The sequence below is a fragment of the Hemitrygon akajei genome, chromosome 22 (assembly GCF_048418815.1).
Source record: "Hemitrygon akajei chromosome 22, sHemAka1.3, whole genome shotgun sequence".
In the NCBI taxonomy this organism is placed as follows: Eukaryota; Metazoa; Chordata; class Chondrichthyes; order Myliobatiformes; family Dasyatidae; genus Hemitrygon; species Hemitrygon akajei.
In genome coordinates this window covers 18,154,946-18,178,717 of record NC_133145.1, presented here as the reverse complement: position 1 = coordinate 18,178,717, position 23,772 = coordinate 18,154,946, and the positions used below count along the sequence as shown (strand labels likewise).

Genomic DNA, 23,772 nt, shown 5'->3' with positions numbered 1-23,772 from the left:
TCCTTAAGTGGGATTCAGTTGAGAATGTAGCTTTCTAAAAAAACTACTTGCATGAGAATTACACATTATCTGCACCCATTAGTTAGCAATGTTTTAGAAATGAGGAAATAATTTTCTCTTGAATTTTTGGCGGGAAATTGTACAAGATTTTATGATTGTATGAATTCGTTTTTATAATTGTGGGGATATTGAATGGAGCAAATAAAGGGACACATCTCAATAAGAGTCTTAGTTCTTCAATGCAAAGCACATTAAAAATGACAGGATTGCTTTTAAGATTTCAGAATCATGCTCTTTTACTGATGCTTTCCAGTGCACAAAAATCTTGGCACGTAAGACAAGGATTATATGTTAAGTTGTTGAATGTGTGGACTGTGCAGACAATACAGTGAACCAAAATATGGGTTGCCGTTTATCCCTCTCTGAGTTTCTTAACTTTGATCAGGAACTTGGAAACCGGAGTTAGACACAATGCTCCTTGAGACTGCTCAGTCCTACATTTAGATAGTTTGCCTGTTTCTGTGTAGTTACCCAGTTGGCTTCATGTGCATCGATAGCCCTAACAGCAATCTAAAATTTTGAAATTTTCAGCCATGGCAGCTTTTTGATGGAGGAACCTCACAATTCTTTTTGTGAAATAGTGGTACCTACCCTTTGCAAACTTAACTTTAAATACAATATTAAATTCGCTAGCTCTGGACCAGAGAGAAGTGTTTCCCTCCTGCCCTTTGGCTTAGTGTGTGACGAGGTTAGCCCGATGGATCTAATCAAGGTTAAAATCCAGCATTCTGCCAGTATATTATTTGAAGTCAATAGACAGAGAATTGTTTCTCAAATCAGTTCTGACGGTAAAAAAGGGACTCAGAGTTTGAGCTGAATGACTGTAATGCAATCCTTTCTTTGGAAAACACTTTACAACTATCAATCAATGCATCCAAAAGGATCAATAATGGAATCAACAAAATTGCATAAATCACGATTCAGAGTTTTTGAGGTGATCTCCTAGGTTATTTCATTAGAATCTGTTTAGCTTAATTTTCTCATTTTGTTGCCCTGATTGGTTGACCCACTATATGGTCCAAAAATACCTGAATACAGTGTAGAATTTAACAATATTAAATACAATTTCTCTATAATATATACTACATAAATATTAACATTTCACTGCACTTCATCTGTTTTGATCAGTATTTTCTCTGCAATGTATTCTATATGAAAAGAAGAAACCTCTTACAATGTTAATTACTTTTTCCTTGTGCTGGAGTTAATGCTATTCAAGCCCAAGGTACTTGGATTTAAATAAAGACAGTTTCTAGATGGTTAAGGATCTTAATGAAAATGGTCCTATAAGATATGTGCAACATCTGTAGATGGGTAATCTACAGTATACTGACAAGTGATTCCACATTTACTCACATACACTCACCCACCTATGCACACATAAACTAGCAATGGTAAAGATCACTGCAATGCTCAGACTGCACACAGTAATCTGCAATATTAAAGTGCTGGTGTGCTTTGAACTAACTGAATCAATGTGATTGAGCTGTGATGATACAATGTAAAATGTTCTCAAACAAAGAGCGTGCACACATTTAGCATTGGACACTCCATGGCTGGGCATGTGCCCCAAGAAAATTAGGGATTTAAATACTGTTCCATATATTGGACAACCAAATAATTTATTCTTTGCCATCTGTAGTACCAGAATTCATTAACACTCCTACAAGATGCTTGGTGTCATTTCAATATGGCCTGATGCCTCAGATGGGATGATACAGAACTTGGATCTTGTGTTGAGGGTCTTTGGATGTCCATCATTGGGAAGTTTTGGCTGATATCCACCGGTGATATCACAGTTAAACATAGACCCCCGGATGGCATAAACAGCGCGGCTGAAACCACTGTGGAAAATCGTCTACCAATATATTTCTTTGAAACACTCAGAGGCTGTAATGAGCGCTGTATGGCACTCACAGAAAAAATAATAAGTGGTGCTTCTTAAATATGGACAAAAAAATTTCATTAAGAGAAGTTTGATACAATTTCCACTACTAATTGCACTCCTACTCTAATTCCAAATTGTGGTGATGAACCATTATTTGATACAAAATGGTGACACATCAGGTTCCATCATGAATGGGGACATGTGGACAGAACTGCTACAAGGATGTGATTACCTAGAATCTCAGAAAACTGTACCACACCCAGCAAGTTTTAAAGCAGTGGGTATTTTAAAGGGAAACCAGTCACGATTATTACTAGAAAATGTTAAGTTTTTTAATTCCACCCTGTCCCCTTCTTTATAATGAGTTAGTTTACAATCCTGGACATGGAAAACAGGAAATTGTCATGATGCTTTGGTAAATGGAGATATACAGTATTTTCCATGTGCAGAAAATGCTGGGATAAGTAATTTACTGATTGAGTTGACTAATTAAAATGTTAAAAACATATTTGCATAACAGCATGGATTGTTACATTCTGAGGTGTTAACTGAGACAAGGTTTTTTCCAATATATCTAATACAAGCTCTTCTTATGATTATTCTTTGGCCATTTGATGGCACCATTCCCACACTCCTGTTACAAACATATCTGACTGCACAATAATATCCGTATGAACTGAAATGAACTCTATTCATTTCATAATTGGAGAAACATTAACTCCAGGCATCACTTGCAGATTAATTCCTCAGAACCCAGAGAGTTGCCTGCAGTCAATATGGTTTAAGAAATGACAAGTTCATTTGAGTTTTTAAAAATATAAATGTCATTAATTTAACAAACTAATATGAGTAGTTAAAATTAAACCAATGATGCAAGAAGCCAATCAATTGATAAATAAATAAGTAAAAATGAGAAAAAACTCTGGAAACATAGGACCCCACAACATAAGTATAACCCATAACAACAACTGCATTTTAATATTGTCTCACGGTTATGCCATCTTTTACAAATTTAGATAACCATAAGAGTCACTGTTACAGTGGAGTGCCATTTTTTGATACCAGCATCCAATAAGTTCACTTAAGCACACAGACAGAGTAAATATTGTTGGTTACTTTATTTATAAATCTCTTTCCTAAATATATTAATGACTGGATCCTTGCTCTGTGCCTTAAAAGGAATAAAGAAAATGTCCTGACCAACTCAACTGGACTTTAAAAAATTAGTTTTAATTAACACTTTAAAACATTCTGGGGATGCTGATGACAAGCCCATTGTTAATTGTCTCGATCTGAGATCCAAAGTAAACTCTGGAATGTACTGATACTTTTTGAGAAAATATTGCCACTTGGCATATTACCTCCAATTTCAAATGAAAATACCATTAGCATCAAACAAAAGTGACGCTCCACTGCACTGGACTACACGTATAGTCACCCATCTGCTTGAATGCAAGGTAAAGCAGCATCAGGAGGGCTCCACACCCTTGGTTACTGTTTGGATGGGGTTAGGGGAGTTGGTGGAGGCTCGACTTCCAGTGCCTGTCAGAATGCAGAGTTCTTGGTTGATGCTAGGAATGGAAAAGAAATAGTCTTTTTGGCAACTAAAACAAATAAACAATCTCATTCAGAGGTCTGCCTCAGTCTGATCCAAGGAAAAGCTGGGAAGAGTCAGCAAATCCCTTGCTGAGGATGGAGAGGTGGGCGTGCTTTCAGGAGGTGCTGGGTCTGCAAGGTCCACAGAATCCTTGTGAGGTGCAGAGTCACAGGATAGAGCACGCCTTCTCAAGCACATGTCACTAGAAGACATTTGTCCGTGCGTACCTTGCAGTGTAGTGTGTCTGCCCTCTGGCGGGTCTATCGAAATGCAGGGAGGGCTCATTTTCTGCTTTTGCCGCACTGTTTGCAGACTACCCAGTTCTGACACTGCTTGGCTGATGGCACAACAGGATGTCGAGGAGAAATGGTGCTGAGGGCTTGCTTCAACAGAGGAGCAGATTTCAATTGAATGTCTCCGAGGATCATTTAACCACGATGTGGGCTTGGTCAAGAATCCTTGTGTGTCTACACTGTAGAACTTTTTTATGTCTTTCATTGTGAGGTTTCCTGTACTGCTGCAGACTTTTGTGGGTAGTGGGGGGCACATTGGAGGTTTGGAAGCTCTCTTGTTGCTGCTGTTGATTTGTGAGACTTCCTGGTCCGCAGAATCAGGGTGTTCCCTGAACGGATTCCGAAAGTGACGTGGTGAAGTCACATAGTTAGTAATGTTGCACTGGTTATGGCTGTGTTGTTGAATGTGGACACTGTGTTTGGTTGGTGTTTTGGGTGAGGCAGGCACTAACACCATAGATGGTTGCACAGCAGACACACAGGGTACAGACACATTTAAGGATGATGGTTCGTTAGACTGCATCTGCAAGTTTTCCTTAGACTCCGTGTACAGTGGATCCAGAGAGTCATTTGTTATAGCAACCTAAGTTGGATGTTAAAGTGTAGGGAGTGGGAGGAACAGAACAGGACAATATAGATTAGTATGATTACAACTGTTAAGTTTTTATGGTGCTCTATTAAATAATTTGAATAATAACACGTAAAGTGTTTTGTGCAAATTCTAAAAGCTTTAATGTGCTACATAATTTAATGTGTTTGTCAGTATTGATTAGGACATTAAATGAACTAATTAAATATTGGTACTAAGTGATTCTATAATGGAGTTACTGGACGTAATTAACTGGAAATGAGAAATTTTGAATCTTCTTATATTTGGAAGAAAGAATGGTCTTAATTTGGTACTTATGATGACATAATATATTCCCAAATCCAGAGAGTGTTATGTAAACCTTTGCCTTTTGGACAACGAATGAGACTGCATGAGGATGGTAACTAACATGGCTGTGGGTAAAATGCCAGAGTCATGTTGTAATTTCCACCACCCTGTTCAAACAGTGCAGTAATTTTTCTGGCTGTCCAGCTCAGTAGGCTGTATCTATAACTGAGTGGGCTTGCCAGAGGTTGAGAGAACAAATACTTCTCTGGTATGAGTGAAACTTCCTCATTACCTTCATCAATGTTGCAAGATCGAGCATAGCAATGCACTTGTACTGGTGACCTGAAACCTCCTGATGCATCCTATGCAACTGGTAAGGCTGCAATGCATGCATCAACACTCCCAGCTTCTTTAAGTAGTATTGGGCCTTGGGCATGCCCAGAATGTTCCACTCTCCATTATCCAAGTGTTCTGTGTGAATATTTGGTAATTAGACAAAGTTGTAAGAGGGATTGCTGTTCATATTTAGTAGCCTGTTAGCTGATATTCAGTAGGTGATAGGGAATCAGCACTTACAGTGAAGTGTAAAGGAATTAGCCAAGTACTATTGCCATCATTTTAATGATTCATGGACACTTATTCTCATGGTATCAATACCTTTTAAGACGTCCACTTATAATAATCTTTGCTTTTTACTTGGCAACACATGTATCTTTACCTTTTTCCAAATATCATGGGTAAACCTGAGGACTTTATGCTCAGATTTGAAATCCAAGGAAAAAAGAAGCTGGAAAATGAATTATGGGAGTGTGGTGGCTCTTATGGACAGGTGTTCCTGTTCACCAAACCTGCCTTGAAAATACCAATTTTGATGCAGAATTCTGGACAGGTGGGTTCAGGTGCAGGCAAGGATAGTGGTATTTGGAGGTACTGAGATGGAGGGGAAGCCCTAAATTCTCTGACTTGTTTCTTATTTTTAAATTCAAAGGTCTATAATGTGCCAGTGATGGTATGAGGTATGAGGACTCAGCAGATTGCTGGCTTGTTTTCTTTTGGTATCTGTTTTCAATTTTATCACTTTTTTTCTTTAGTTTCTTCCATAGACGTGTTCTATGGCTAAGATTCAATTCTTCAGTGACAAACTGAAGAATTGAATCTTAGCCATAAAACACATCTATGGAAGACTAAAGAAACTGATAAAGATTGAGAACAGGAGCTAAGAGTCGTCAAGTTCATTTCAAAGAAGGTACACATTTTATTGTTGGATGAGGAAAGACAGACAGATGGCATTCTGTGAGACAGATGACTCCACTTGATGGCATTCTTTGCACACCTCCCTCATAATATCTGGAGGGAGTGCTGGACTGGAAACATTTTAGGTTACAGGAGTGCTGGATGAATGGACATTACATGTGCTCCTTTTTCTTATTCAGCTGAAGATTATTTCTTGAGATACAGAATGGAATAGGCCCTTCTGGCTCATTGAGTCACGCTGCCTAGAAATCCTCCGATTTAATCCTAGTCTAATCTGGGACAACTTAGAATGACCAACTGGAATGTCTTTGGAATGTGGGAAGAAACCAGAGCATCCCATGTGGCCAGGGGAGAGTTTACACATTCCTTACAGGCAGCGGTGGGAATTGAACCCGGGTTACTGGTACTGTAAAGTGTTGTGCTAACCACCACACGCTGGCTTTTTGACCAACACCTCGATTGGTTTTTGGTTGCTGAGCAGCTCCTGGACACTGACACCCACGCTGCCCATGAGGTTGGCAAGTACCAAAGACAGTTTAGAACTTCCAGAGCCACATAATGCACGTCATGTAATGTCGCATTCATCCAGCCCTCCTGTGACTTAAAATGCTTCCAGTCTATGGAAGAGACTAAAGAAAAAGAAAGTTATAAAGACTGAGTAAATTCTGTGTAGAGCTGGTGAGGTGAGATTAAATTACAGCTGAATGCATCTTGTTCTGACAGAGTGCCCACACACGGTTTATAGACCATGTCCATAAGACATAGCAGTAGAAATAGACCACTTGTCTCATCAAGTTTGCTCTACCATTCGATCATGATTGATCTGTTTTCTCTTTCAACTGCATTCTCCTGCCTCCTCCCATGACCTTTATGCTCTTACCAATCAAGGACCTGGCAACCACCACTTTAAATATACCCAATGACTTGGCCTCCACAGCTGTCTGTAGCAATGAATTCCACGGATTTACCACCCTCTAGCTAAAGAAATTCCTCCTCATCTCAGTTCTAGAGGGACTCCTTCTATTCTGAAGCTGTGCCTCTGAACTTGGACACTCCCACTATTGGAAACATCCACTCCATGCATTTCAATATTTGGTAGGTTTCAATGTGATTCTCCCTTTATTCTTCTAAAGTCTAGAGTACAGAGCCAGAGTCATCAAATGCTCTTCATGCATTAACCTTTTCATTTCAAGGATCATTCTCGTAAACCTCCTCTGGATCCTTTCCGATTCCAGCACATCCTTAGAAAAGGGGCCCAAAACTGCTTACAATACACCAAAGATAGCGTGCAGTCAGACTGTCAGGAAGGGCAGGTAAGTGATGGGACTTAGTTGCAACCAAAAGGCTGAGTATCAAAACATTATGGATGCAGAATCAGAAAGGATAGCAAATATGGTACTTAAGGTGTTGTATCTAAATGTGCGTAGTATAAGAAATAAGGCGGATGATCTTGTTACACTATTACAGATTGCCAGGTATCATGTTGTGGCCATTACTGAATCGTGGGTGAAGGATGTTTGTAGTTGGGAGCTGAATGTCCAAGGTTACATGTTATATTGGAGGGATAGGAAGGTAGGCAGAGGGGATGGTGTGGCTGTTATGGTAAAGAATGGAAAGATGTGACATAGGATCAGAAGATGTTGAATCCTTGTGGGTTGAGTTAAGAAACTGCAAGGGTAAAAGGACGTTGATGGCAGTTATATATAGGTCACTCAACAGTGGCCGGGAGGTGGACCGCAGATTACAACAGGAAATAGAAAAGGCGAGTCTGAGGGGCAATGTTATGGCAGTCATGGGAGATTTTAACATGCAGGTCGATTGGGAAAATTAGGTTGGTAAAGGTTCTCAAGAGAGTGAGTTTGTTGAATGCCTAAGAGATGGCTTTTTAGAGCAGTTCGTTGTTGAGCTTAAGAGATCAGCTATACTGGAGTGTGTGTTATGTAATGAACCAGAGGCGATCAGGGAGCTTAAGGTAAAAGAACCCTTAGGAACCAGTGATCACAATATGATTGAGTTCAACTTGAAATTTGCTAGGGAGAAAGTAAAGTCTGATGCAGCAGAATTTCTGTGGAGAAAGGGAAATTACAGTGGTATGAGAGAGGAGTTGACCAAAGTAAATTGGAAGTTGCTGCTGGCAGGGATTTCAGCAGAGCAGCAATGGCATGTGTTTCTGGGGGAAATGAGGAAGGTGCAGGACATCTGTATTCCAAGAATGAAGAAATACTCAAATGGTAAAATAGTACAATCGTGGCTGACAAAGGAAGTCAAAGCTATTGTAAAAGCAAAAGAAAGGGCATACAACAAAGCAAAAATTAATGGGAAGATAGAGGATTGGGAAGTTTTTAAAAACCTACAGAGAACAATTAAAAATATAATTAGAAAGGAAAAGGCGAAATATGAAAGCAAGCTAGCAAATAATATCAAACTAAAAGTTTTTCAAAGTATGTTAAAAATAAGAGAAATGAGAATGGACATAGGAACACTAGAAAATGAGGCAGGAGAAATAATAACGGGGGACAACGAGAAAGCTGATGAACTAAGTGAGTATTTCGCATCAGTCAATAGACAATAGGTGCAGAAGTAGACCATTTGGCTTTTCGAGCCTGCACCGCCATTTTGAGATCATGGCTGATCATCTGCTATCAATACCCAGTTCCTGCCTTGTCCCTATATCCCTTGATTTCCCTATCCATAAGATACCTATCTAGCTCCTTCTTGAAAGTATCCAGAGAATTGGCCTCCACTGCCTTCTGAGGCAGTGCATTCCAGAGCCCCACAACTCTCTGGGAGAAGAAGTTTTTCCTTAACTCTGTCCTAAATGACCTACCCCTTATTCTCAAACCATGCCCTCTGGTACTGGACTCTCCCAGCATCTGGAACATATTTCCTGCCTCTATCTTGTCCAATCTCTTAATAATCTTATATGTTTCAATCAGATCCCCTCTCAATCTCCTTAATTCCAGCGTTTACAAGCCCAGTCTCTCTAACCTCTCTGCGTAAGACAGTCCTGACATCCCAGGAATTAACCTTGTGAATCTACGCTGCACTTCCTCTACAGCCAGGATGTCCTTCCTTAACCCTGGAGACCAAAACTGTACACAATACTCCAGGTGTGGTCTCACCAGGGCCCTGTACAAATGCAAGAGGATTTCCTTGCTCTTGTACTCAATTCCCTTTGTAATAAAGGCCAACATTCCATTAGCCTTCTTCACTGCCTGCTGCACTTGCTCATTCACCTTCAGTGACCGATGAACAGGGACTCCTAGATCTCTTTGTATTTCTCCCTTACCTAACTCTACACCGCTCAGATAATAATCTGCCTTCCTGTTCTTACCCCCAAAGTGGATAACCTCACACTTATTCATATTAAACGTCATCTGACAAGTATCTGCCCACTCACCCAACCTATTCAAGTCATCCTGAATTCTCCTAACATCCTCATCGCATGTCACACTGCCACCCAGCTTAGTATCATCAGCAAACTTGCTGATGTTATTCTCAATGCCTTCATCTAAATCGTTGACGTAAATCGTAAACAGCTGTGGTCCCAATACCGAGCCCTGTGGCACCCCACTAGTCACCACCTGCCATTCCGAGAAACACCCATTCACCGCTACCCTTTGCTTTCTATCTGCCAACCAGTTTTCTATCCATGTCAATGTCTTCCCCCCAATGCCGTAAGCTTTGATTTTACCCACCAATCTCCTATGTGGGACCTTATCAAATGCCTTCTGAAAATCGAGGTACACTACATCCACTGGATCTCCCTTGTCTAACTTCCTGGTTACATCCTCGAAAAACTCCAATAGATTAGTCAAGCATGATTTACCCTTGGTAAATCCATGCTGGCTCGCCCCAATCCTATCACTGCTATCTAGATATGCCAGTATTTCATCTTTAATAATGGACTCTAGCATCTTTCCCACCACCAATGTTAGGCTGACAGGTCGATAGTTCTCTATTTTCTCCCTCCCTCCTTTCTTCACTCCTGTCTTCACTGTGGAAGACACAAGCAGTATGCCTGATGTAGTGTGTGAAGGAAGTGGGTGCAGTTACTATTACAAGAAAAAAAGCTAAAAGACCTAAATCACCCAGACCAGATGAACTGCACTCTAGGGTTCTGAAGGAGGTAGCGTTAGAGATTGTGGTGGCTTTAGAAATGATCTTTCAAAAATCACTGGACTCTGGCATGGTGCCAGAGGACTGGAAAATTGCAAATGTCACTCCACTCTTTAAGAAAGAGGAAGGCAGCAGAAAGGAAATTATAGACCAGTTAGCCTGACTGCAGTGGTTGGTAACATGTTAGAGTCAATTGTTAAGGATGAGGTGATGAAGTACTTGGTGACACAGGACAAGATAGTACAAAGTCAGCATGGTTTCCTTCATGGATAATCCCACCTGATGAACCTGTTGGAATTCTTTGAGGAGATTACAAGTAGGATAGATAAAGGGGATGTTGTAGATTTGGACTTCCATAAGGCCTTTGACAAGGTGCCACACATGAGGCTGCTTACCAAGTTAAGAGCCCATGGTATTACAGGAAAGTTACTAACATGGTTAGATCATTGGCTGATTGGAAGAAGGCAGTGAGTGGGAATAAAAGGATTGTTTTCTGGTTGGCTGCCAGTGTTCAGTGGTGTTCCGCAGGGGTCGGTGTTGGGACCATTTCTTTTTATGCTGTATATAAATGTTCTAAGAATAGATAGCTTTGTTGCCAAATTTGCAGATGATATAAAGATTGGTGGAGGGGCAGGTAGTGTTGTGGAAAGAGGTAGGATGCAGAAGGACTTAGTTAGATTAGGAGAACGGGCAAGAAAGTGGCAAATGAAATACAATGCTGGAAAATGCATGGTCAAGCACTTTGGTAGTTGAAATAAATGTGCAGACTATTTTCTAAAGAGGGAGAAAATACAAAAATCTGAGATGCAAAGGGACTTGGGAGAATATACTTGAAGAATACCCTAAAGGTTAACTTACAGGTCAAGTCGGTGGTGAGGAAGGCAAATGCCATGTTAGCATTCATTTCAAGAGGTCTAGAATGCAACAGCAGGGATGTGATGCTGAGGCTTTATAAGGCACTGGTAAGGCCTCACCTTGAGTACTGTGAACAGTTTTGGGCCCTTCATCTTAGAAAAGATGTGCTGGCATTGGAGAAGGTCCAGAGGAGGTTCACAAGGATGATTCCAGGAATGAAAGGGTTATCATACAAGGAATGTTTGATGGCTCTGTGTCTGTACTTGCTGGAATTCAGAAGGATGAGGAGTGAATCTCATTGAAACCTTTTGAATATTGAAAGGCCTAGACAGAGTAGATGTCGAAAGGACGTTTCCCATGGTGGGAGAGTCTAGGACAAGAGGGCACTGCCTCAGGATAGAGAGGCACCCTTTCAAAACAGAGAGGTGGAGAAATTTCCTTAGCCAGAGGGTGGTGAATTTATGGAACTTGTTGCCACAGGCAGCTGTGGAGGCCAGGTCGTTGGGTGTATTTAAGGCAGAGATTGATAGGTTCTTGATTGGACATGGCATCAAAGGTTACGGAGAGAAGGCTGGGAACTGGGGTTGAGAAGGAGATAAAAAATAAAGGATCAGTTATGATTGAATGGTGAAGCAGACTCAATGGGCCAAATGGCCTAATTCTGCTCCTATGTCTTATGGTCTTAAATGTGATCTGACTTGAATATAAAGCAAGCATAACGTTCTTGCTGTTATATTATAGTCTTCTTAAAATGACTGTTAGCATAGCATTTGTGCTCCTTACTATTGACTCAATCTGCAAGTTAACCTTGAAGGAATCCTGCATTAGGACTCATAAGTTTTTCTGCAACTCCAATTTCACAATTAGCTCCCATTTAGAAAATAGTCTACATCTATAATCCTTCTACCAAAGTTTATGACCATACACTTTCCTATTCTGTATTTCATCTGCCCCTACTTTGCCCATTCTCCTAATCTGTACAAGTTCTTCTGCAAGCTCCTTGCTTCCTCAATGCTACTTGCCTCTCCACATATGTTTGCACAGAAGCAATCAGTATGGGCATCTCAAGTAAATTCCTAAACACAAGAAATTCTGCAGATGCTGGAGATCCAGAACAACACACACAGAATATTTATCAGCAACCCAACTAACTCTGCCTGTTCTACATGACTTAGTGGCAACAGGTAGTGGATAACACACTGATTTAACAAGATAACACAATGTTATATTCTTATTTATGTAGGAGCATGCTTGCCAGGCATATGAGCAATTTTTTGGAGAAACTTTGAAGTAAGGTCCACTGAAGGATACTTGTCACTTTGTTTAAAAATGCTGATGCATTCACCAGCTCATTATAGATCTGTGGAAGTGAAATTAATGGAAATGAAAATTGAGAAAGAATATATAGTAGCCATGTGAATCAGTCCCACCTTTGTGCGTCACGCAGAAAGTAAAAGTTATCCTTATTCTTCATATATTTTTAATAGCTCTACTGTTCTTTAAATTTTGATAGGTGTGTTTCTTTTATTCAGTGGAATTAGTGGACTTACTTGCGAATGTAAGATTTTTTGACACACATTTTAAATAAAATTAGTATTATAGCAAACACAAATTTTTGCATGAAATACATGGCATAACAGTCTAAAAAGCTAATAAAAAACTGGTGTTAAGTCTGTCAACTGTCATACCCAGATACATTAATACTGAAGAAATGGAAAGACCCAGTGTTAATACAGCTTGTAGGTAGCACAGCGTAAAAACACAAAGGAGGCAAGCTCTCCATGTTAACAGAGGTGCAGTGGTGATAGTGACATTGCTATATTAGAGGGGAGGGTAGGAGCTGATATAGATTAGAAATGAGTTAGCAAGAGTTTCGGTGATGGACAGATATATTAGAGAGAGACCCCAGATGGAAAAAAGTTGAAGACTGTTGGACACACATAAAAGAAAGAGAAAAGGAAGACAGAGAAATGTAAAATAAAATAATAATGCAAGTGCAACAAATCAAAATACATTTCTTCAAATATACTAAATATTAAAAATGTCTGAAAAGAACAAGTGATCTCTTCTTCCAGATAAAATTAATTCCTAGATCATAAAACAAATCTTCCAGTCTGTTTCTTGTCTGCTGTCATTCTTTATGCTAGAAACTTAAGTACAGAATGAATAATTGAATTGAAAACTGGTGGAAGTTCACAGCAAATCAGGCAGCAGCTGTGGAGAAAATGGTCCATTAACATTTCAGCTCAATGACTTCGTCAGAACCAAGAGGCCATCAATCTTAAACATGCTCTCAGTAAAACATTGGCTTTTGCATCAAATTTCCTTTGTACACTTTAATCAGAAGTGTGTAATCATCCATTAGCCTGCATTCTACTAGTTCCAACTATGCAGTATACTTGTAGATTTTTTTCAATGTCCTTTATTGATAGAATTTGCCAGGATGAAAGGCATTATTTCGGTTCTGCAAAATGAGACCATTTCTACTTTTAGTATTTTGTATTTTCCTCAGTCCCTTTCAGTTTGCCTACCAGGAGCACACTAGAGTCAGCAATGCAGCCAACTACCCGCTGAACAGAACCTACTCACACTTGGATAAACAGGGCAGCACTGTGATTTCTCAAATGCCTTCAATACCATACAGCCCTCGTTGCTGGGGAAAAGCTCCTTTCAATACCATACAGCCCTCATTGCTGGGGGAAAAGCTCCTTTCAATACCATACAGCCCTCATTGCTGGGGGAAAAGCTCCTTTCAATACCATACAGCCCTCATTGCTGGGGGAAAAGCTCCTTTCAATACCACACAGCCCTCATTGCTGGGGAAAAGCTCCTTTCAATACCACACAGCCCTCATTGCTGGGGAAAAGCTCCTTTCAATGCAGGTTGGCACTTCCTTTGTATCCTGGATAATGGACTACCTGATTGGCAGACCACAGTTTGTGTGGCTTCAGAGCTGTGTGTCAGACATGGCTATAAGCAACACATGGGTCCCACAGATGACTGTACTGGTTCCCTTCCTGTTTACCCTGTATACCTCGGACTTTAGATACACCACTAAGTCTTGTCATCTGCAAAAATTCCCTGATGACTCAGCAGTAGTTGGATGTATAGAGGGAAGATGGGAGGATGAATACTGGGCCCAGGAGCAGGACTTTGTCAAATAGTGCAAGCTGAATCATCTGCAGCTTAACATCAGTAAGACAAAGGAGATGGTAATGGATTTTAGGAAGAGGAAGCCTGCACTGTTCCCTGTTAGTACTGATGGTGAGGACCTACAAAGTACCTGGGGGTACATCTGGATGACAGACTTGAGTGCAGCACCAACACAGAGGCTGTGTACAAGAAGGGCCAGAGTCACCTCTACTTCCAGAGGAGACTGAGGTCCTTTGGAGTATGCAGGCCTCTCCTTCACATGTTCTAGCAGTCTGTTGTTGCCAGCACAATGTGCTGGGGCAATGGCATCAACATGGGTGATGCCAAGAAGCTCAATAAAATGATGACAGGCTGGCTCATTTATAGGAGTCAAACTGGACACACTGGAGGCTGTGGTAGAACAAAGGACCCTACAGAAAATCCTGGCAACTCTAGACAACGTTTCTCACCCTCTGCATGCCACCTTGGCTGAACAGACGAGCACTTTTAGTCATAGGCTAAGACAACTGCGCTGCTCCAAGGAGTGATATATGAGGTCATTCTTACCCTTGGCCATTAGGCTCTATAATGAGTCAATCTATAGACGGGCAAATGATGACTCCCTCCTGTTAGACTGTTTGTGGTAACTTAATTTTTTAGTCTTTCTGAACTTCTCTTCTAATATTTGTATATCAGTGTACTTGTAATACAACTGTGACACTGTGATTTCCTTGGGGATCAATAAAGTATCTATCTATCAGTAGGAAAGACATCACTAAACTGGAAAGAGTGCAGAGAAAATTTACAAGGATGCTGCCAGGACTTGAGGGCCCAAGTTTTAGGGAGAGGTTGGTCAGGGTAGGACTTTATTCCTTGGATTGTAGGAGATTGAGAGGCGACCTCATAGATAGAGGTGTATAAAAGTGCGGCAGGTATAGGATGAACTCACATAGTCTTTTTTCCAGGGACGAGGAACTAGAAACCTGATGGCTAGGTTTAAGATTAGAAGGGCAACTTCTTTATGCATAGTGTGGTGCATACATGGAATGAGCTGCCAGAGAAAAAGTTTGAGGCAGGTACAATAACAATATTTAAAAGACATTTGGATAAGTACATGGATAGAAAACATTTAGGAGTAGAGAGATATTGGCAGCATGGTGGCTTAGTAGTTAGCACAACGCGTTATAGTATCAGTGACCTCGCTTCAATTTCTGCTGCTGCCTGTAAGGAGTTTGTATGCTCTCCCCCTGACCACATGAGTTTTTCTCTTGCTGCTCTGGTTTCCTCTCACCGTCCAAAGACTTACTGGTTGCTAAGTTATTCGGTCATTGTAAATTGTCCAGCGATTAGGCTAGGGTTAAATTAGGGGTTGCTGGGTGGTGCAGCTTGAAGGGAAATACGTGGACAAAAGGGACCAGCTTGGTGGGCACCATGTTAGCATGGATGAGTCGGGTTGAAAAGCCTGCTTCCCTGCTGCATTACTCGAAGGATCCATGTCTCTACATAGCTCCCTGCATTAGGCAAAGAATCTAAGAAGTCCTACTCCACTGTCCTTGACTGTATCTTGACTGCAGTAGAAGACACTTTTCCTTTATCAATCTCTTTTGTTTTCTACATCTCCTCTCTGAGCAAGGTACCCCTTTTGAGCCAAATTATGGGTAGTTTGGTATAACATGGGATCTTAAAAGCTTGGCAAATGAGACTTCCCTCTACTTAGATTATAAATAATTAGACTATACAAGAAATTAATGCCAATCTTGTGAATAACAATAATAGCTCATGCAGAGGTTCTGTTCTTGACCACAAAACAGCTCTCACATGCAAACCATGACAGTGGTTATTTGATCAGTGGGAGAACATAGGAAACAGAAGACTGCACAGTTCAACACAAGAACAGGCCCTTTTGTCCATAATGGCCATGCTGACCATGATGTCAAATGAAACAAATCTCATTTGCCTGCACGTGATCCATGTCCCTGCATTCCCTTCATCTAAAAGTCTCAGAAACACTACTACCATGTCTGCTTCCATTCACTTATCACTCTCTGTGTAAAAAATGTGCCTCACATATCTCCCTTAAGCTATGCCCTCTAACATTTGACACTTCTCCCCTGGGTAAGAGACTGAATATCTAGCCTCTCTATGTTTCCCATTAATTTTATATACTTCTATCAAGTTACCCTTCAACCTTGGACACTCCAGAGAAAATGATCAAATTTGTCCAACCCTTCCTTATAGCTAATAGTCTCTATCGTGATAACCCTCTTCTGCAATCCCTTCAAAGCCTGAACATCCTTCCTGTAATGGAGCAACCAGAACTGAATACAATTCTCTAAATGTGGTTAAACTGAGGTGGCCTGACCTTGGTCTCAGATGACTTTGACTTTTATAATCTAATGCATTAAATATTTATTAATGTGCAAACTCTAAGCAACTTCTGACACTTTCCCAGCTAAGAGGTACTAAAACCCTCAATGACTTAGAACTGTTTTCCAAGAAGTCATTGATTCAGACAGACCAAAAGCTCCAAGAGCTCTGTTTTCATCTTATTATTGACTCCTGGCATTTTTGGAGGAAAGAAGGACTGAAGTTGAGATAGAAATGAAATAGGAATAATATTAGAGTTTATTATTATTATTATTATTATTATTAGATATTAGACAATTCTTGAAGAGCAGTACTCAGGATTTATAGGACTATGGAGTGGAGATTCAAGTGTGCCTACACCAGGTATGAACATACTGTAAATCCAACTTTACAAATTTCCATTATCAACCAGAATAAGGATAAGATTAGCTTAATTTGTCACACATACAGTATATCGAAACATACGGGGAAATGCATCGTTTTGTGGCAACAACCAACACAGTCTGAGGATTGCGTCACTACACTTCTGGTGCCAGGGAAACGGGAACATCTGCAGGAATCCCACATGTTCATGGGGAGAACATACAAATTCTTTACAGACAGTGGCAGGAATTGAACCCTGATCGGTGATTGCTGATGTTGAACTATCATGTCATCCTATAGAATGGAGAGAAAAACACAGGGTGCAATTTTGCACTGAGTTCTCTGCATCTGTGCTTTGAGTAAGGGTAAATTTGATCTTCAATTTTCCTCGAGCACTTTAACAATTACTCTTCAACAGTTTGATAGATTTTGAGTTAAAGAGTACTAGTTGAATGATGGGACAGTAACAAGCATATCCTCAGGTAGCAGTGGAGAAGAACTAGAACTGATTGACACATTGATCCTTCTTGGAAATCTTTCCCCTCATCCCTGCAACCCAGCTGCTTAATTTCTTTGGTAAACCACTGCCAGAGCTCAGTCCCCTACACTACACACTTTTCATTTCAGAAAAATGCAGTTCCCTTTCAATGACTGGTGATATTTGTAGCAATAAAATAGGCACAAGTACCAGCAGCAACACCAACTTAGTTTAGTCACTGGGAGCACTAGAGTTTCTGGGCTGGCCCAAATAGTCAATCTACTCTTCTTTTCATCTTTTATAGACAAATGTACAATTTACAATCAGCGCATTCATTATTGTAAACAAGGCAGCAAATAGCTTCACTGATAAATTATAGGTTGTCACAGCAAAATTTGCTCCATTATGATGATTGAGCCCACACGACAAGATAATTGCATGTTGCAGAACAAAAGATGGGATGGATACATGATATCAATACAAATGAAGGGAAAGGCAATGTGAGAACAGGACATGGGATGTGGTGGAGTATGTGGGAACTGTACACAAGGTCAAATGTGCACATGATAACACAACACAGGACAGGATGGGATTACACAAAAAGCAATGGACGTTCGAAAACCCTACACAGGACAGCTAGTATGCAGAACAAGATGAGTACATGATAAAAAACATATATATGATGGGGATTTGATAACAGCATTCTGTGCTAGGAAGGGATGCCAGTGGTGAGCTGTACTGTGCTTACTTGGCAAATCAGTATTTACCTACATCTGCCATTGAAAGCTGATGAAAAGCATACCACCAGCCTTTGCATTCAATATATTATAAGCTACAGGAGCAGAAATTGGCCATTCAGTCCTTTGAATCTGCTCCACCTTTCTGACTGACTTATTATCCAACTCAACACATTCCCCTGCTTCTCCCTTTGATGCACAGACTAATCAAGAAGATCCCATTTCAATATACTCAATGACCTGGCCTCCACAGCTGTCTGTGGCAATGAATTCCACCCTCTGGCAAAAGAAATTCCTCCTCATCTCTGTTCTAAATGGATGTTCCTCTATTCTGAGTCTGTGCCCTCTGGTGCTAGGCTCATCCACTATAGAAAATATCCTCTCCATATCCACTCTGTCAATATTGCAACTTTGTCACACTGCCAACATTTCAATATTCAATGAGAACCCCCCCCCACCCCCATTCTTTTAAGCTCTGTGGGATATAGGCCCAGAGCTAACAAACACTCCTCATATGTTAACCTTTTCAATCCTGGAATCATTCTTGTGAACCTCCTCTGTACCCTCCCCAATGTCAGCACATCCTTTCCTAAATAAGGACCAAAACTATTCACAATACATCAAGTGCAGTCCGACTAATGCCTTATAAAGCCTCAGCATTTCATCCTTGCTCTTCTATTCCAGTCCTCTTGAAATGAATGCTAACATTGTTAACTTACAAGGACTCCCAAGACCCTCTATATCACAGATTTCTGAATTTTCTCTGTTTAGAAAATAGTTTAAGCCTTTATTCCTTCTATCAAAGTGCATGACTATATACTTCCCTACGCTATATTCCATCTGCCACTGCTTTGCCTATTCTCTTAATTTGTCTAAGTCCTTCTGTAGACTCCCTGTTCCCTCAATCTACCTGCCCCTCCACCTATTTTCGTATTGTCTGCAAACTTGGCTATTAAGCCATTAATTCCATCATCCAAATCATCAACAACTAACATGAAATGAAGCAGTCCTAACACTGAACCCTGTGGAACACCACTGGTTATCAGCAGCCAACTAGAATAGGCCTCGTCTCTTTGCCTCCTGCCAGACAGCCAATCATCTCTCCATGCTGGTATCTTTCCTGTAATACCACGGGCCCTTATCTTGTTAAGCAGCCTCCTGTATAGCATCTTGTCAAAGGCCTTCTGAAAATTCAAGTAAACAACATCTACTGACTCTCCTTTGTCTAGGCTGCCTGTTATTTCCTCAAAAACTTCCAATAAATTTGTCAAGTATGAGTTCCCCTTAAGGAAACCATGCCGACTTTGACCTATTTTATTGTGTGCATCCAAATACCCCAAAACATCATCCTTAATAGCGGACTCTAATATCCTACTGACCACTAAAGTCAGACTAACTGGACTATAATTTCCTTTCTTTTGCCTCCTTTCCTTCTTAAAGAGTGGAATGACATTTGCAATTTTCCAGTTTCCTGGAAACATTCCAGAATTTAGTGATCCTTGAAAGATCAATATGAATGACTCCACAATCTCTTCAACTACTTCTTTCAGAACCTTGGGATGTAGTGACCTATCTACTTTCAGATCTTTCAGCATCCTAAGCACCCTCCCCTTAGTAATAGCAACTACACTTACCTCTGTCCTGTCACTCTCAAATGTCTGGCTTACTACTGGTGTTTTCTACAGTGAAGACTGACGCAAAATACATTCAGTTTGTCTGCCATTCCTTTGTCACTCGTAACTACCTCCCCAGTGTCATTTTCCAGAGGTCTGATATCCACTCTCATCTCTCTTTTATGTATATTTGAAAAATTCACTTGATAACCTCTTTTATATTTTTGCTAGGTTACCTTCATATTTTACCTTTTCTGTCCTTCTGTTGTTTCTTTAAACGATCCTAATCTTCTAACTTCCTATTAATTTTTGCTATATTATGTTGTTTTTTTAATCTTCCCAATCCTCTAATATTTTTGCTGTATTATATGCTCTCCCTTTTCCTTTTATGCTGTCTTTGACTTACCTTGTCAGCCACAGTTGCTTCATCCTTCCTTTACAATACTTCCTTCGTCTTTGGGATGTATCTATCCTGCACCTTCTGAATTGCCTGCAGAAACTCCAGCCAATGCTGTTCTGCCATCATCCCTGTTACTGTCCCCTTTCAATTAACTTAGGCCAGCTCCTCTGTAATACTGATACATCTGACTTTATCTTCTTCCTCTCAAACTGCGGGGTGAATTTTATCATATTATGATCACTGTCTCCTAACGGTTTCTTTACCTTAAGCTCCCTAATCAAGTCTGGTTTGATTATGGAGCTTAACAACATCCAATCCAGAATTTCCTTTCCCCTACTGAGCTCAACCACAAGCTGCTTTAAAAAGCCATCCAATAGGTATTCTACAAATTCCTTCTCTTCGGACCCAGCACCAACATGATTTCCTCAATTTATCTGCATGTTGAAACTCCACATGACAACTGTAACATTGCCTTTTCTACATACCTTTTTTAAACCCCGCTTATAATTTATATCCCACATCCTGGCCACTGTTTGGAGGCCTGTATATAACTCTTTTTACTCTTGCAGTTTCTTAACTTTACCCACAAGGATTCTACATCTTTCGATCTGATATCACTTCTCTCTAAGGATTTTATTTCTCTTTTTATCAAGAGAGCAACATCACCCCCTCTGCGTTCCTGCTGTCTTTTTGATACAATGTATATCCTTGGATGTTAAGCTCCCAACTATGATCTTCCTTCAAGCATGACTCAGTGATGCCTACAACGTCATGCCTGCAAATTTCTAACTTGTTAGATCATCTACTTTATTCTGTATGCTGTGTGCATTAAAGTGTAACACCTTCATTCCTGTATTCATCACCCTGTTTGATTTAGCCCCTTGTTACACTTCAATTCATTCCACTGACTTCAATTTTGTCCTAACATCCTTCCTTATAGTCTCACTACACACTGCATTTACATGTATGCCAACTGTCCCATCCTCAGACCTATTACTATGGCTCCCATCCCCTTGCCAACTTATTTTAAGCCCTCCCCAACAGCTCTAGCAAACTTGTCCACAAGGATATTGGTCCCTCTCGTCATCAGGTGCTGCTCACTCTTTTTGTACAGATCATATCTTCCCCAGAAAAGATCCAAATGATCCAGAAATTTGAAACCATGCCTTCTGCACCATTTCCTCAGCCACTCATTCATCTATACTATCATTCTATCCCTACCCTGACTAGCATGTGGCACTGGAAGTAACCCAGAGATTGCTACCTTGGAGGTCCAGCTTTTCAGCCTCTTCTCTAAATCCCTATCTTCACTGCAGAGGATCTCTTCTCCTTTCTACCTCTATCGTCTGTGCCAAAATACATTATGACTTCTGGCTGCTCACCCTCCTTCTTGAGAATATTCTGTGGCCATTCTGAGACACCTTGACACTCGGACCTGAGAGACAGCACATTAACCTGGCGTTATACCATATCTCATATCCGTTGTCTCCTATCACTATTGCTCTGCCTGACTTTACGCTTTCCTGCTGATCCTCAGAGGTGGCCACAGTGCCATTAGCCTGGCTGCTGCTGCTGTGCCCTGATAGGTCAGCAGTATCCAAAGGGGATACCACTGAAGAGAATGGTCACTCCCCTTACTTCTCCTGGTGGTCACCCATCTACTACCTGAAACCTTGCTGCACCTATCACCTTCTAGATTGTCCTTTTACCCCTCCTGCCACTTTCTTATTATGGCATCTTCCTCCTTGCTTTTCAGTCGTGGTGAAGGGTCTTGCCCTGAAATGTCGACTGTTTATTCATTTCCGTAGATGCTGCCTGACCTGCTGAGTTCCTCCAGCATTTTGTGTGTTGCCATATGGGCATTAGTTTTACATCTCACTCCTCCCTCCAGCTCCGCTTTGATAACGGTAAACTCTCCCCTCCTCCCCCAGTGCTGAAGAAGGGTCTTCAGTCAAGACATTAACAGGTTTCTCTTTCAACAGGTGCTGCCTGAGTTCTTCCAGTATTTCTGTTTTGTGCTGACTGGGTAAAAAAGGTATCAGGCAAGTCAGTAGATGGGCTGAGGCAGATATTTAAATAACTTGGTCATAGCGCTGAGCAAGATTTTATCTAATTTAAAAGAGGGGTTCCATGAGGAAACATTTGTGGTTAACAAAGAAGGTCAAGGATAAAGTTAATTTGAAATGTATAAAGTATGGAAATACTAATTGTAGAAAGGAGAATTGGGAATGTTTCAGGAACCAGCAGCAAAATACTAGAAGTTCAATAGAAAGAAGAAAATTGAGTTTGGGAGGTATTTTTTCATGCAATACCAAAATGAATAGTAAAAGTTTCTATAGAAATACAAGAAGGAATTTCTATGGATATACAAAAAGGAAGATAGTCTTCACCATGGAGGACACTTCAAATATTCTGATGATAACAGATAGCCTGGTTCCAAATAGAATGGAAGAACTTCATTTTATAAGAATAAGTGGTGATCCTATCAAAATATATAGGTCTAAAGAGAGCATGATAGGGAAGTAGTCAAGATGTGTCCATTAGTTTCAAGATAAAGGGCTGGATATTTAATATTAAAGTACATAGAAATTTCTTCTACCTGGAATTCTCTAATTCAGAAAATTAGGTAGGATAACTATGTAGAAGAGCTTAAATTTTGGAAGATGTTTTTGAAAGGGAGGAGGATTAAGGGCCATGGATATCTGGCAAATGGAACCAACATGGATTAGCCATTATCACATTGAATAGTGGGACAGTCTAGAGAGGCCAGGTTGCCTACTCTCGCTTCCGTTTTCTTGTGTTCTTGTGTGACCTAATGTCTGGGCGCCTCAAGCTGCTAGTCTCCTTTGAAATTAATACACATGTTGTTTCAACACCAGGACCAACCCAACATAGTTACATTTAGGTGTTTGGGGGTAATCACAAATTTCAGATTGTATTCAAAAAATTGTCAGTGGAAAGAAGCCACCAAGTTCTCAGCTTTCAGGTCAATATCAATTTTCCAAACTTGTTGGTACTTAAGTAGAGAAATGTCAGTAATTCCGCAAGTTCTGATTTAATGAGGCAAGAAGGGAACTCAATGTACTATGTAACAGAAGGGGTGCATTATATCATTGTAGATGACAAGACATGGTCACAACAGACAGCACCAAACAGGGGAGAAGGGGAGAGCAGACTGAAATACTAGGTCTAGTGAGCGCACAACTGCACCCAGGATGGAAACATGGAACAAGATGACAAGAAACAGAATGCATGAATAGAAGTTGTTCAAGAGTCCGATGAAGATTCGTGAGATTAACTTTTAACCTCAGGTGGGGATGGAAACCTACAGCCAAGCATGCCTACCAAGTGTGACTCCTTCTGTTTTTGTATTAGTCTTGAAAATGAAAGCACTGAAAAATAATCCAAATAAACACAGGTTAAAGGCATCTCCATGTTTCCAGCTATACAACACAAGCAGGAAGCAAGCTCTGCAGACAGAAAATGGAATCAGTCAATTAAAGGATGTGCTGAACTCAGGCTTTCCAATACTGATACCAACCTGCCTATGCAGCATTCTGTGGGCACTCAGAGGTTTCCGAGGGGGAGGAATCTTCGGGATATTTTCAGAATCAGAACTGTTCTGATGGCTGACAGGGAGAAACAACTCCATAGGAACCTGGAGGTAGCCACTGTTACCAATGGGCTGAGATCGAACTGATGTGGTTGAACCTGGGGAAGCAATTTGTAATTATAATTA

At 40.5% G+C, this 23,772-nt stretch overlaps 1 protein-coding gene across 2 annotated transcripts in view; it reads right to left on the bottom strand.

Annotated features, from left to right (window-relative positions):
* Positions 1-2,898: 2,898 nt before the first annotated feature.
* cacna1g (calcium channel, voltage-dependent, T type, alpha 1G subunit) overlaps positions 2,899-23,772 on the bottom strand; it is a 315,144-nt gene continuing 294,270 nt past the window's right edge. For both annotated transcript variants that reach the window (XM_073026745.1, XM_073026746.1), the window contains 2 exons: positions 23,575-23,744; positions 2,899-4,421 (listed from right to left, as the gene is read on the bottom strand). In XM_073026745.1, the coding sequence (XP_072882846.1) occupies positions 3,576-4,421; positions 23,575-23,744 (1,016 nt within the window). In that variant the 3' untranslated portion in view covers positions 2,899-3,575. The remainder of the gene's footprint in view (positions 4,422-23,574; positions 23,745-23,772) is intronic.